The sequence below is a fragment of the Parambassis ranga genome, chromosome 24 (genome assembly GCF_900634625.1).
Source record: "Parambassis ranga chromosome 24, fParRan2.1, whole genome shotgun sequence".
In the NCBI taxonomy this organism is placed as follows: domain Eukaryota; kingdom Metazoa; phylum Chordata; class Actinopteri; family Ambassidae; genus Parambassis; species Parambassis ranga.
In genome coordinates, this window is record NC_041043.1 from 7,922,205 (window position 1) to 7,936,744 (window position 14,540).

The 14,540-nt window shown below is 41.9% G+C and overlaps 2 protein-coding genes across 4 annotated transcripts; one reads left to right on the plus strand and one right to left on the minus strand.

The window, feature by feature from the left end:
- The first annotated feature begins 225 nt into the window (after positions 1-225).
- Positions 226-6,096, plus strand: LOC114429012 (beta-soluble NSF attachment protein-like). Of its 2 annotated transcripts, XM_028397849.1 has the most exons (12): positions 226-409; positions 1,402-1,481; positions 1,639-1,755; positions 2,298-2,344; positions 2,737-2,814; positions 2,927-2,982; positions 3,756-3,840; positions 3,928-4,032; positions 4,125-4,193; positions 4,275-4,325; positions 4,942-5,056; positions 5,840-6,096. In XM_028397849.1, the coding sequence occupies exons 1-11, from the start codon at positions 309-311 to the stop codon at positions 5,041-5,043; spliced, it is 891 nt and encodes a 296-aa protein (XP_028253650.1). In that variant the 5' UTR covers positions 226-308; the 3' UTR covers positions 5,044-5,056; positions 5,840-6,096. The 2 variants fall into 2 exon arrangements, with proteins under 2 accessions (XP_028253650.1, XP_028253649.1); XM_028397848.1 differs by having other exon boundaries at positions 4,942-6,096.
- A 112-nt stretch (positions 6,097-6,208) lies between these two features.
- On the minus strand, positions 6,209-10,280 carry LOC114428492 (GDNF-inducible zinc finger protein 1-like). 2 transcript variants are annotated; one of them, XM_028396937.1, is made up of 8 exons: positions 10,184-10,280; positions 8,743-9,761; positions 8,260-8,443; positions 7,993-8,165; positions 7,721-7,815; positions 7,458-7,625; positions 7,207-7,364; positions 6,209-7,125 (listed from the first exon to the last, which is right to left on the minus strand). In XM_028396937.1, the coding sequence occupies exons 2-8, from the start codon at positions 9,744-9,746 to the stop codon at positions 6,418-6,420; spliced, it is 2,490 nt and encodes an 829-aa protein (XP_028252738.1). In that variant the 5' UTR covers positions 9,747-9,761; positions 10,184-10,280; the 3' UTR covers positions 6,209-6,417. The 2 variants fall into 2 exon arrangements, with proteins under 2 accessions (XP_028252738.1, XP_028252739.1); XM_028396938.1 differs by having other exon boundaries at positions 8,743-9,758; positions 10,184-10,270.
- Positions 10,281-14,540: the final 4,260 nt, after the last annotated feature.

Genomic DNA, 14,540 nt, shown 5'->3' on the forward strand with positions numbered 1-14,540 from the left:
CCCACTTCCGGGTCAGTAGTATTTTTTTTTTTACAATGGTCCTAATACGCCGTCGTAGTATATTACGTAACACGAGCGTTAAAAATAGCTTCCGTTTCAGTGGGATTTGTAGTTTTTTGTGTCTAAAAGTCAGCGGTATTTGCTTCATGGAGCACTCGATTTCCCACCATGCACTGCTGTTTTACTAAGCCACTGACTGGTGCACACCTACGCTAAATCGACTGTAATCCCGACTGTACACAGCTGAATCCTCTGCGGGTTTTTTTCTGCTTCAGTATAAGTTTGTTCCGAATAATACAGAAAAGAAAATGGACAACTCTGGGAAAGAGAAGGAGGCTATTCAGCTAATGGCCGACGCTGACAAAAAAGTCAAGTCTTCTGGCTCTTTTCTGGGAGGGATGTTTGGAGGGTAAGACAGCATTGCACCAAAGAACAACAGCTAGCAACCGCTAACTGTCAGCAGCAGCAGCAGCAGCAGCAAAGTTAGCACGCAGCCTGTGTCTGTACAGACTCACAGTTACTTATGTTAGTTTTTACGAACAAACAAAACGTTGAAGAAGTTTATCCAAACATTAAACCAGAGTGAGATGACTTGTGACGCACAGTGCTGTGTAGTAAGCATTGTAGCTAAATTAGCTGTTATTAGCTGTCATTATTGTAAACAAGTCAGGAGATCACGACTCTCTCTAGGACATAGCCTTGGCCTTGAAGCTACGCAGTTGAGCGTTTTAGCATAGTTAGGAGGGTGTAATATCCGCTTTTTAGTTAGTTTGAGTCTTTATCTTTAGTTTCTCTTACTTTCCTCATTATACCAACGTACACCTCGTAAGTCATAAATGTTGTTGTTGCTTTGTTGAATGAACAATCTGTGGTTCCATTCAATGTCAACTCCAACAAAGGGTTTCTTACTTTAAATGTGAAACAATTGTTTTGTGGAAAACACCCTCCTTAGAATAAAAACCACACACATGATCTAATCCTGTCATAATCCCAGAAGTAGTAACGCTGTATTTTTTTTTTTGCTTTAACCACAGTTTGCTTCAACAGTGATAAATTGTATTATTTCGCTGAACCTAGAAAAATAATTTGTATGTTGCACCTTGTTACTGAGAACAGTTTTATTAGCACAGGCCTTAAATACATGAAAAACTGCAGTGACCTTTATGTCCTCCCAGATGTTATGTTCCTGCAGTTTAGAACACTCTATACTGGTAGTTCTGTCTGGCCAAGCAGTGATGTAATCCTCTGCCTTGATTGAGAGACCATAATATTATTACAATCACTGGGAGCTCCCAGGGGCCTGCTTCTGCTCATGGAAGTATGGATTTTATTAAACCAGTCCAACAGTCCAAGCGTTGTGTCTCTTACAGGGTCTGTTTTTTCCTCCCTGTACTTTTATAGAGGCCATCACAAAGTGGAAGAAGCATGTGAGATGTACTGCAGAGCAGCCAACATGTTCAAGATGGCCAAAAACTGGAGCGGTGCGTGTATTGTTTTTAACCTTCATATATTCACCTCCATAAATTTAACACACTCGTTGGGCCATAATGTTTTTTGGCACAATGACTGCAAAGTGCCACACTTTGTTTCAATTCTGAACAATACAGTCTGTTTGAACCTGCCCCTCTTTCTCTTCAGCTGCTGGGAGTGCATTTTGCAAGGCGGCGCGTCTCCACATGCAGCTACAGAACAAACACGACTGTGCCACAAGTTTCATTGATGCAGGAAATGCTTACAAGAAGTCTGACCCTAATGGTAATTATGTTTAAACATGCCAGCTTTTTCAAACTATCATTTAATGTCTTTCTTTCATACTAGTGACATCATACTAGTGACACATTTTAAAGTTTCCTAAATGCTGAAGGCCCACTGGAGTGAAGAGAAGCCTGTACTAATGCAGCATGTCCACTGTCAGATAAAGCGTTATCATAGAGGATACATTTTACCTTTAAATTCTCAAAGTTTAAATCTTGCTACGGCTTGTTAGTACTGATGTTTCAAACAGTTTATATTGATGTTGTGTAAGATCAGTCCTGTGTAGGTGATTTATAGATCTTTCTGTGGCTTGTTGAATATTCTCCTAGGCACAGAATTTGTTTTGTAAGCTGGGTTGCTCTCTGAGCTGTTCCGTTTTGTAGTCACATTTGACAGGATGTAACATTTAAGTAACTTATTGTTTATAAGAAACACGCTATTTAATTCCACTGATTACTCCATGCTTCCTATGTAGAGCGATGCAGAACAAAGCTAACATGATGTCTAACTGTTCCCTCCTCTTCCCTTAATGCTGCTAAAAGAGGCAATCAAGTGTTTAAACGCTGCCATCGATATATACACAGACATGGTAAGATGCACATAATGTGTTCATCTGTGTTCTGATCCACAACAGTAAATCTGGCCATATCATTTTCATATTTGGGGAAATGTAAGTGGTTGTATGTGGTTTTTCTTTAACTTGATTTTAAGATAAAATCACCTGCATTATTAGCATATTAAATCTCATATCAACACTCTCAGGTAACATTTTGTTTATTCAGTGTTGATATCTGGATCAAATGGCCTGCTTGTTATTTCCTTTAGAGATGTTTTTATAACCTTGTAGATGTGAAGCCACGGGCTACATTTTGACCTCTGCTATCTGGACTGAGATTAGAAACACAACTCTGTTATTGACTTGAGAGGCATCTGTGGATAGCTCCATCTATAGTGATGATTTTTCCTCTCCTTCTCCTGTAGGGAAGGTTCACCATCGCAGCCAAACACCACATCAGTATTGCTGAGATCTATGAGTCTGAACTGGTGGATATCGAAAAGGTAATACTAGCAGATGATCCCACAAACCATTGTTGACACTGGGCTTAAAAAAGCTTGTTTGTTTCTAGAAACATTTACATATATAGTTTTGTCGTTTTTGTCTGTTTTAAAGGCAATTGCACATTATGAACAAGCAGCAGACTACTACAAAGGAGAAGAGTCAAACAGGTACTGTGCCTGTTGTCTGTCTTGTTTAGCTTTAAAATCTGATACAGCCTGATGAGAAACAACAAGTGCTTTTTTAGTTTCCAAAATTATACATCTACCGTAAACCCCTAGTGTGAAGACTGGGCTAAGACTGCAGGATTGTGGGAGTATTTATTCCTGGCTAAACACAATAGCAGGAATAGGATTAGAGCCTGGGACCTTGGTTGGTTGGTTCAAGCCAGACTACCTGCTAATGGGAAGGGTTTACAAGTCCAGTCTCAGACCCACTGAACTGCTGGGCAGCCGTGATCCAGACACTCATTTTCTGTACATTGTTATCAAATTAGTTGGTGGAGCTGGACACTCATTTTGACCCACAAGTCACACGTTTGTCTCCACCTGTTCATAGAGACATGTTTGACTCACAAACAGCAGCTGTCACTAATAATGGATAAGTAGGCCAACATGCACAAACCAGAGCACAGGAGCTGGATTAACTATTCATTATTATAATTAAGTACACCTGGTCTGAGATCGGTGTCATCATAGCAGCAGTGAAAATGGACCTGGATGCATAGAGAGTACATAAGATGATAAACAAGGCTGTGGCTGTTTTTGTGTGTGTTTGAATGCATGTCTTATTCACTGAGGAGAATAGTTTATAGCATTTATTCTGTATACATTCAACATATTAAATACATCAATCTCTGGTAAAGCTGAATACAAATTTAAGAGTTCAGTTTTGATGCCCCCCTTTCTGAAATGTGTGCTATATTTTGTGAATTTCTCCTCAGTTCTGCCAACAAGTGTCTGCTGAAGGTGGGAGCGTACTGTGCTCAGCTGGAGCAGTACCAGAAGGCTATAGAGATCTACGAGCAGGTGCGTGCTCTACTTCCACAGTATGATGTGCGTCAGGCTTGCACTTTCTTCATCGTGATACATTTTGCATCATCCGATTGCATCTAGGTTGGAGCCAACACAATGGACAACCCATTGCTGAAATACAGCGCCAAAGAGTATTTCTTCAAAGCCTCACTCTGTCACTTCATTGTCGACGAGCTCAATGCTAAGGCAAGTTTCTACCTCTGTGGTTCACTCTCGGGATTTGGAATAGAGAGTTGTGGTGGAATTGTTTTTTAACATGCTTTTGTCTCCCTCCACAGATCGCTGTTGAAAAATATGAAGAGATGTTCCCAGCTTTTTCGGACTCCAGAGAGTGCAAGTTGTTGAAGGTACCTTACTGAAGAATCTGACACCTTTTTTATCTTTAATCTATTCAGTTTCTGTGAGTAACCCACTTTTTCTTTAAACAGAAACTTCTTGAGGCTCATGAGGAACAGAACAGTGAGGCTTTCACAGAGGCAGTAAGTAAAAAAGTTTTTAAGACTTTAAATGAGGGCAAGAGTTGCCTCATCTCTGTCTTTTAGTTTGTGGTTTTTCTTATAGACCTTGTGGTCAGGAAGGTTCAAAGTTGGATCTCAGCTAACCATTTTGTCTCCCAGGACTGTTAGCTTATGTCAGTCCAGTCCAGAATGGTGCAGTGCATCACCATATCAGCTGAAAGTGAAGTCAAAGTCAGACTAAGGTCTCATGCCGAATGAAAGATGTTGGAATAAAAAAGGTGCTTTTAATGTTTATACAAATGCTTGCACTGTATTAAAGAAAATGGATGAAGAAAATTAGGGTAATGTGCAAGTGCTTTTAAAGCTGTAATTTGTCTAATGGCCATCAGGGGCAACTGCACTTAAAAGAAGACAGACTGTACAGATGTCTGAAAAGAATATTAATCCTCTCTTGATTTATCGCTTTTATTATAAGGACACAGGGAGAATAAGTGATGGGCGACAAGTGCACCACTTACATAAATGTCTATAGATATAGGTTTTATCAGGTGTTACAAAGGCTTTCATAAATTAACTTATAATCAGGCATTAATATAAAAAAGAGCTCATTATGTGTCTGATTGTGTGGCTGCTGCAGGTAAAGGAGTTTGATTCCATCTCTCGTCTGGACCAGTGGCACACAACCCTCCTGCTGCGCATTAAAAAGACCATCCAGGGTGATGAAGGAGATCTGAAATGAAAGAAACCTCGGGGTAAAAAATGCAGCATGGAGGGACTAATTTATTACGCATGCTTTCACAAATACACTCAGACCCAGAACAACACACGCACACACTGTCACACTCGCACTCACTGTGTACGGCATCCGGAGAGGAGTGTCTGACGATGATTTAAAAAAATTCCACTGCTCACCTGCTATACTGTATCTTTGCTTTCCTCACAAGCATATCAGAGTCTAGTCAGAATGTAAATCCTCTTGCCCTCACCTCTGTTTGGAGGCTTGCTGCATACCTTTTTCTGCTGAAATCTGTCCTGGGGGGGGTTTCAGAACGGTATATTGTTAGTATTGACCTGAAACACTGCATGTTTTGTACCATTACTATTGTTTCCTAGTCAGGTGCAGCTTGTTTTTTTTAATCTAGTTTAATGTATAGTTTGTTTATGATTATTTAAATGTACAAAATATTTTCATGGTGTGAATGGATTTTAAAGAATGTATCAGTATCCTAATTTGTATTTGTTGGAATAGATAAGAGATAAATTGATTTATTATAGCCACAAATTCATTTTGTTACCGTTTTAACACTACTGGGAGTGACTCTTATTAAAAAAGGACTCTTATGATATGCACTAAGTGTAGACTGTTAAACATTTGTACCTGAACCAATTCATGATTTTATTATTTATTTATTTATTATTACTTTAGGACTAAAGAAGTAATGATGCTTTGAAAATGCTAGAAGCTGTAATTTATCAGTTGCCTGTACCAACGATTGAAAAACACTGACACTGAACCTCTTCCTCCTTATTCCCAGGACAGTCATCCTAGGGGTAATGTGCATCTTCAGTCAGTCATCTTGTATTGTGAAGATGTCATTTAAGGTTTACTGCTGCAGTGCACCTTCCAAAAGGCCAGTTGCTAAAGCATGTCATCGTGTATAGTTCGCTGTTGTGTACATTCACTAGTGTTAGCCAGACCAAAGTTTTTACAGAAGGGTCAGTTGCCCTGTGTGCCCAGCTTCTTCCAGGTGGATGGATGATGGGCTGTTGATATGATCTGTATGCTTGTGTACGTGGAAATTAATAAAGGTATAATATCTCATATAGGCCCTGTCTGTCGGGAGTGTCCATTTGTCCTAAAGGTACTACAGTGCATGGATAGGATAGATTGGTTTAGCAACATGTTTTCATTCAACAAGTTTTTATTTATGATTTATATTCACATATTAGGTATTATGGTATTATTTATTACACCATAGTCAAAGCTCTGTAATTTAAGAAAGGTTCATAGAACACCACCTGGTCAAACATTCAGACACTGGTAAAGCCAAAGAATATATAATATGAGGTATTAAATTACAACCAGATAAAAACACATGTTCACACTCATCTCCTACACGTCATCTTGATCGGAGACTACTATATGTTCAGCTGTCCTGTGCTGTGTGTCAGCCGTTTGTTCTTTTTCACAAACATTCTCAGAAACAACCACAGTCTGGATACTGGTCTGCAAAGTCTCAGATGTGTCCTTAGTGTCTGGAGCCAGAATAGTTTGAGAAGCAGCAGCTTCCAGCACAGACGATGTAGAGATAGTTGGAATCTCTGAGACAGACGCCAACAAGCCATCAGAAACAGGAATAGAAAGAGTGGGTACAGACAGAGAGGTGGAGGGGGCTTCAGAGGACAAGGAAACAGGGTGAGCTATGGACACAGGTACAGAGAAGGGGACAGGGATGGCTGAACCATCCAATGCAATGACACTGGTCCCTGTGCTGTCAGAGGTTACAATGGGCTGGATCTGCGTGCCAGGTGGAACCTCAGTGTGGATGACAGTGATCCCACCCAAAGCGGTGTGGCTGACCAGAGCGATGGCACCATGACTGGTCCACTCAGGAGGGAGAGTAACCGGCTCGGTTGGAACCACAGTGGAGTCTGTGGGGGTTCTACCATCACCGCCACAGCCTTTCTTAGCTGAACTCTTTTTCTCCCCTGCTCTTGCTTTTTCTGCCTTTCCCTTTGTAGAAGATCTGGGTATCTTTTCCTCCACATTTCCCTCTAGCACCACCAGGTAGGTCTTCCAGGGAACATCCGAGTCATGAATCTGAAAGTTAAACAAGCTGATGTTACTGCCATGGCATCACCCTTGACGTGCACATTGTACAGCAGAAGAAGCCCTGCTCACCGCGGTGTGCCTGCGAAGGGTGGACTTGTCTGTAAAGGTGCGGTGACAGAAGCCGCACATGTAGGGCTTCTCTCCTGTGTGGATGCGTTGGTGCCTCTGAAGCGCATTGATCTGAGTGAACTGTTTGTCACAGTCTTTACAGTGGTACGGACGCTCACCTAACATTCACCAACAGAAAAATACACCATTTATATTTCTGCCATGATTCTTACTGTGAAAACATCAATCAATAACGTGATCCATACAGCTACCTGTGTGTATTTTTAAATGCTGGTTAAGAGAGTTCCTCTGAGCGAAGCCTCTACCACACTGTTCACACTTAAACGGCTTAGAGCCTGTGTGGATGTTGGTGTGGTGCCTCAGGTATTCTTTAGATGCAAAGCTCTTCCCACAGGCGTCACACATGAAAGGCTTCTCTCCTAGCATGAGGAGCAAAAAAATCACGTTTTTAAGCTGTATGCCAGCTTCAAGAATCAATAAGGAATTTTAACCAAGTTTAAAATAATCATTTTACCTGTGTGGGATCTTTTATGATAGGACAACATGTGCTTCTGAGTAAACCGGGCGTCACACTCATCACATGCAAACGGCTTCTCTCCTGTGTGAGTTCTATACATGTAAACATGACATCACATTACAGTCATTTGTATATACTAAACATAGGGCATGGTACATTTAAAGAGTATGGTTATTTTTGACATTAACCCCCAGTTAGCCACTTCTTTGTTTTGCTTTTTAAATGATGCTGAGGTTGAATTTTTACCAGTCCTGCTCTAAGCTCTGTACCTGCAATGCATCTTGAGGGCAGCATTCTGGGTAAATCTGGCCCCGCATTCAGTGCACTCATACGGCTTTGTGCCTGTGTGTGTCCTTTCATGCAACAGCAAGGCAGTTTTGGAGCTAAGCCCCTTTCCACACTCCGTACAAATGTGTCGCAGATTACCGGTACGCTCGTGAACCTGAGAAGGAACAAAAAATTACAGGACATGAAGTTGCTTTACATGTAAATGTTATACTGCATATATGTGAATTGCGAAATAACTTTATTTTCACCTGTCTTTGATGGCGGACCACATCCTTTTTTCGTTTAAAAGTCTTTGTGCAGGAGTCACAGGTGAAAAGCCTCTCATTATTGTGGACGTGCTTTTCATGGACCTTTAGATTGCTGCGGTTAACAAAGGTCTGCGAGCAGGTCTCGCAGCGATAGACGACATCTGCTTTCACTCCGTGGTACGTGCTGACGTAAGAGACAAGGTGTAGAAAAATGAAACAAATACGCTAAAAAATACATAGGACATAGTTCCACTCTGAAGGGTTAATTTGTTGTAGGAGCATCTTATAGTAATTAATTAATTAAAAATACATATGACCAGCTTTTAGGAGATCCTACCTGCAGAGTCTCATCACACTGTAATTACCAGAGTGACATTGGAACATGGTGCTCCTTAATTTCAAAGAGTGGAACTATATTAAAGTTCCTGATACATTTCAGGGAACTATGGGGTCAATCAGTAAAACCCAGGAGCTGTCAGTTACCTGATGTGCTTCAAGTAGCTTTTCTCATAGTGGAAAGTCCGCTGACACTTGTTACACAGGAACTGAGCCTTGGATGTTCTTTTTAATGCAAGCTGCTTTTCACCTCCATTTTCCTCCTCCTCCTCCTCCTCCTCTTCCTCTGATACCAACAAGAAGTTGTCAGGATCAGCACTCTGCTCGTCATCATCGGGTTCTTGGTCTCCCCCATCAGAGCCAGTCTTCCCCGGTGAAGACTCATCTCCCTTGTCGTTCTTATTCTCTGGCTGATTCTCTGCTTCAGTTCTGTCCTCATTCTCATTTGTGTCTTCATTGGTAACTTTGTTGTCACTGTTCAACGCATCTGTTTTACAATATAAGTGACTTTGAAGCACTTTATGGCCGATCGGCTTCCGTTTTAGCCTTCTTCCTTGTGTTTTTCTATTTGGCAATGTTTTCTTGGCTTTTAATCTTTTAGCAGGAACTTCTTCATCTGGGCCCTGTGACGAGACTTGCGGCTTCAGAAATAAGGGCGTAGTTTCCTCTTTCCCCGTGGTCTTTGCTTCTGCTTTGTTGGCATGTGATTCCACTGTATCCAGACCCACAGAGGCAGATCTCTTCTTTGTGGATTTCTGTAGAATCCCTGTAGTCAAGGCTTCACCACACACCACAGACAGATCTTCACAGTCTAGAAACTGTGCCACTTCTTGAACATCAACAATCTTGTCTGTGGCGACTTCAACTTTACCAGTGTACACAAATTCTAAAAACTTGGAGAAATCACTGGAGTGCATATTTGAGAGTGATAACTTATCCCGGGTTGCATCCTTAGACAGAAGAATCTTCTTGAAGTAGCCGCTGGCTGCAGCGAGCATCACCTGGTGGGCCTGAAACTCCTGCACATGTCCCTGATAGTCCACCTGGACGGTGACGTCACTCAGCTGTCCCTGGAGCCTCAGTTCATGGAGAGACGACAGGATGTTGTCATGGTGCTTATTGGAGGTGAGATGGACCACTTTGACCCCCATGATTCATTTGTGCTGCTGAGAATAACAAAAGGGTGAACTTTGTAATCCTCTTGTACTTTTACATTGTAGAATATTGTAAGGTAGATCTTATCTCACAGGAAGTGAGTTGTATTTTTTATTATGCCCTCATAGTTTAATAATAAAGGTTTAGAAACTCTCTCGAGGAAGACATGCTAACAAATACTACCAGGGTAACAGATTAATGTGCATTTTATGTATTGTAAAAACCATTCATCCCTGGAGTCGGTAAAATGCTAACTATTAGCACCGCGGACAACATGGTAAACAAGCTAAGCTAGCTTAAAATGACCCGTCAACTCGTAAGCCACCGTGTGTAAATGCGATAATACAAGTCCAACCTACATCTTCACTACACTACACACAGTACGTGAGTAACGTGAAGCAGGCAGCTAACTACACGGAGCAAGTTTTCTTACCGTAAGCTTGGTAAAATGGCAGCCCTTCACAAATACTCCGTACAGCGGAGGCTACTTCCTGCAGCAGTCCCTCGCTGTGTCTTTGCACGACATCCGGTGCCGATGTAGCTGACTTGGAATCAGTTCTTCATCACATCCGTGTTCAAAATCTAGAGTCGCAGAGTGTAGCTGCTGATCCTAGGTTCGTTTGAGCGTAAGTGCATATGATTTGCGCGTTAAGGCGTTTTACATGAAAGGTATTAATGTTAAGCTAATGTAGCTAGCTAACATTTGTCGATAGGTTGACCGTTCCACTACAGTTAGCCATAGCATGTAGCATGTCTTACATTGCTGTAATTAGTATTTTATTACATTCGGTTTTTTTTATATTTCATAGTAAACTAGATGTAAGGTCAATCAAAAAGAGTAAAAGTTAGAGCCTTGTGTCAATACAGCATCGTCTCTGAATTTTAAATAGTTTATGATGATACCGTAAAACAGGGACGTACATGCATGCATTATTCCCTCATACCCACACGGCGGCGCCATTACACCGGTGGACGTTGTATCCGCTTTTCTTTAAACGCAGTTACTTTGCATCTTTACAGTTCACATTTTCAGTATCGGCAACTCCCAATGTGGCTTTAATAATATTAGTAGTAGTAGTAATAATAATAATAACAACAATAATAATAATAATATGAAGCTGCAGACAACTTCAAATTGCAGTGTTGTGTGGAGGACTTTTAATGGAAAATCAGGTCAACCTGCTGAAGTATGAATTCATTTGCATTCTTACCAACATATATTATCTGCATGACTGCAAAATGCAGTATTTCCAGAGGTGGATGGAAAGCTACTTGAGGATTCACTGGGGTGCTGTTCTGCAGCTGCCAGTGCTTTTCTTTTTCTTTTCTTTTTTTTTCCTTCTAGAGGAAATCCATATACCTTACATTTGTCTTAATGAATTCTGCAAGCTAGCGATCTGCTCTGTTCCGGTGACTCATGCTGCTCTCTGGACTAACACTGCGCAGACTTCAGATCTGACCTGGAACACCGTGTTCACCTGGTTTTCATTACATTCACTCCTCTACCATCCACGTTGCCGTGTTCTATATATTCCACATTATATGTTATAGGACCATGCTGATTCATCATCACATGATACACAACATCTGCAGCTGTAGTGATGTGTAACTGTAGAAAGCATGGATATTAATATGGTGCAATAAATAAGGGAACATTTCACAAGTTGGCCTTATTAGTCTACCTGTTAAAGAAAGCTTATAGAGATTTATAATACGCTGTTATTGCTGTTATAACTGTGTCACATAAGCTCAGCTGGTGCTATGTGTTACTGTCTATGGTAGCTGAAGCCATCTCAGTGTTTGTGGTTAGTGGTGTTGTTCACAGGATGTTCTGTCAGAGTTAATGTTTCTTTGTCATCGCTGGCTGGCATGTGTAATCATGTTGACAAAAGTAATGCTGCATCACTGAGAGAAAAGGTCAAACAGTCATTTCAGGAACATGCCATTCACACTGCTTTCGGTAGTGATATAGGCTGACTTTTCACATGGCCCTGGGGCATTTTTTATGTTATTAAAAGGTGCACAGGATGCCAGGTGGCAAAACTCTGCAGATGTTACCAGTCCATGGCGTGTTTAATAGCTGGCTACATCACCCGGCCTTCCAGTAACAAATTATATTCCCACAGATACATCATCGCTTTGTCAGTGACGAAGGTGAGGTGTAAATGTGTGCTGAAAGGTGATGTGCTCAGCAAACAAAACAAAGCTGCCGACTTTGGGTCATGTTTGCACTGCTATGGGTAGACTCCTCCACACTACCGAAAATATCTGCGCCGGCATTCCACAGTGCACAAACAACATAACAAAATGTGCACTGTGCGAGAAAGAAGAGTCAAAGCCAAGGCCGACTTTAATTTAAGGCTTCAGAGTGCACGCACACTGCAAAGCACAGAGGGATTCAGTAGTTTAGTGCTGGTGGTTGTCTCCGGGTTCAGTTTTGTGTGTTGGATCGTAACAACACTTTAATTTGGATGCAGTGAGGGTCAGTCGGTGTCCTTGCAGGACCTCTCTACTGCTTCTTAACAGGGCTGACTCAGAGTCCCTGTAGATGAACTGAACCAGTGATGGTAAACACTAGAACTTTACATGAAACTCTGGATAGTGATGGTCCAAGAATAACCGCAGCATTCTCGTCTTGCTTCCCCTTCACCACACAACTGGTGCCAGACCAATCACAAACCAGTGATTGGTCTGCATGCTGTCTTTCCCTACCCGTCCAGTCAGTGAACTCTGTTAACAAAAAACACATTTCACAAATTAGACCTAACAAACATCAGCACTTTTGTTATCGATGGCCTTCTCCTGCTTCGACTGTACTGATTTATGCAAATTTGCAGCACGTTTTAGTTGATTTAATAAATCTTCACCCATATTTGCGTAAAGAGGAAATTGGTCAGGAGTCAAATATTGTTCATGTTTGTGCAGTCCTATCAAGGCCAAGGACCCCTTGCCAGGATACACACAGGGCAGGCCAGGGTTGTCTATGTCAGTCTCGCCTAACACTCCAACCAAGCATCCTACCCCTTCTCCCCTCACGCTTCCTTTTTAGCTGGCTGGGTGCCACACCACATTTAACTAGTCCAGAATCTCACTGGAAGACTCTGAAACCTCAATGTAACATGCAAACCCAATGATTCACAAAAATTGCAAAAGGCTCTCCACACCATAATGTGGGAATGTGCTTTTTCTTGGCTAGGAATGATGAGAGCTTGTGCAAAAGGACACAGCCTCTCACCCATTACTAGAAAAACAACCGCCTGTTAGTGATTAAATTTTGAAAGCAATTGAAGGGACCCGTGTTTATGTAGCAACGCACCCGCCTGTGTGTGAATAGGTGGTTGTAAAATCTAAAAAAACGGTGGAGATGCTTGTTGCAGATGTGAAGAGTTTCTCTGCCAAACCTGACCTTATGTCTGAAAGTGAAAAAATAGTTGTACATGGCACACACACTCTAGTCTCTTGGTTCAAAGTGCTGGGTTCACGTCTGCCATCTGCCTGACCTCTTTTTTTGTGGACTTTGTTGTTCGGGGAGTCACTGTCAGTTAGCTTGTTCTGGATGTGTAGCACACAGCTGGTGTGTGTTGCAGCATCACACCAAAGTACATGCTCTGAAGTGCATGAACCTGCATACATCACAGTGGCGATGGACATTCAGTCACTAAGAGTACATTCAGAGGTGGTGTTGTGAATGCAGCCTTGCATGCAGGGGTTCAGTTACTTCCGCCCATTAATGCATGTTGGCTTTGTCCATAAGAAGAAAACAACACATTTTGTCTTTGGAAATGCAAATTGTGTATTTAATGTAATGTAATGTATGTAATGTAATGATGTAGCATTTAGCCCTGGGTACAGCCAAACAGGCACATGTATGGCTGTAGGCTATTACAAACTACGATACTCTCTGCAATGTTCTGTAACTTTTCCTACTTGAAAAAAGTATAGTGTAAAAACATCCTCTGAATGGTATCTGTACTCTCTCCTTGAATAGGCTCCATTTCACCAAACAGAGATGTTTTTCTTCTTGTGCCTGCCCGGTTCGGAAAATACTTTCCTTTCATTGATGAAAAGATATACGGCATTCAGAGATGAAATTACTTTCCAAATGGCCTCTGACTCACCATCTCTATTCCCAGCGCTCTCTCACTCTCACCCTCCCATCCTCACCCCCCCCCCCCCCACCTTCACTTGTCCTTGTGAATGTTCTATCTATTGTAACTGTATACAGCACTTAGCACTTCAGACGGCAGACAAACCAGCTCAATGGTGACTGCCCACTCTTGTGATGCTCATAAATAGACTATTTGTCCAGGCTTACCAATCACCTTACGCACCAAGCCTGTGTGGGTGCTTGTGGACATTGTGTAGCCTGTACAGAAATAGATTCCCACTTCTACTCGTGTGAGGGTGGATCTGGGCCTCTAGCTTTCAGTGAGTGAGAGAGAGAGAGACCAGTTTGTAACAAAAAAAGATGTTTGTCGTTGAAAATTAGCAATAATGATTCATCCGGTCTATCCCTTTTATACTGTGGGATTTTTTTTCATCCATTTGCATTCTGCAGCACTCGAAAACAGGTGGTGTCACCTCCGCAGAGTTTCCCAGAATGCAACACTCTCCCTGGCTGTGTGGGACATGACCGTCAGCACATTCCTGGAGAGCTGGATCCCCAGAAGCAACAATTCCTCCTTCCTCTCTTCCCTCCCTTCCTTCCTGCCGCCCTCGTGTCTTCTCCTTTGCTTCCGTGGATTGCATCACTCGTCTGCCTCCTGGCCTCCTCCTCTGCTCGGACCCTT

Coding starts and splice junctions, on each gene's coding strand:
- LOC114429012 (XM_028397848.1), top strand. CDS start 309: ATGGACAACTCTGGGAAAGAGAAGGAGGCTATTCAGCTAATGGCCGAC. Junction 2,815..2,926: donor AACTGGTGGATATCGAAAAG/GTAATACTAGCA, acceptor TCTGTTTTAAAG/GCAATTGCACATTATGAACA. Junction 4,326..4,941: donor GTGAGGCTTTCACAGAGGCA/GTAAGTAAAAAA, acceptor TGGCTGCTGCAG/GTAAAGGAGTTTGATTCCAT.
- LOC114428492 (XM_028396937.1), bottom strand. CDS start 9,746: ATGGGGGTCAAAGTGGTCCATCTCACCTCCAATAAGCACCATGACAAC. Junction 8,444..8,742: donor AGCTACTTGAAGCACATCAG/GTAACTGACAGC, acceptor CTCTTACGTCAG/CACGTACCACGGAGTGAAAG. Junction 7,126..7,206: donor CCCTTCGCAGGCACACCGCG/GTGAGCAGGGCT, acceptor TTTAACTTTCAG/ATTCATGACTCGGATGTTCC.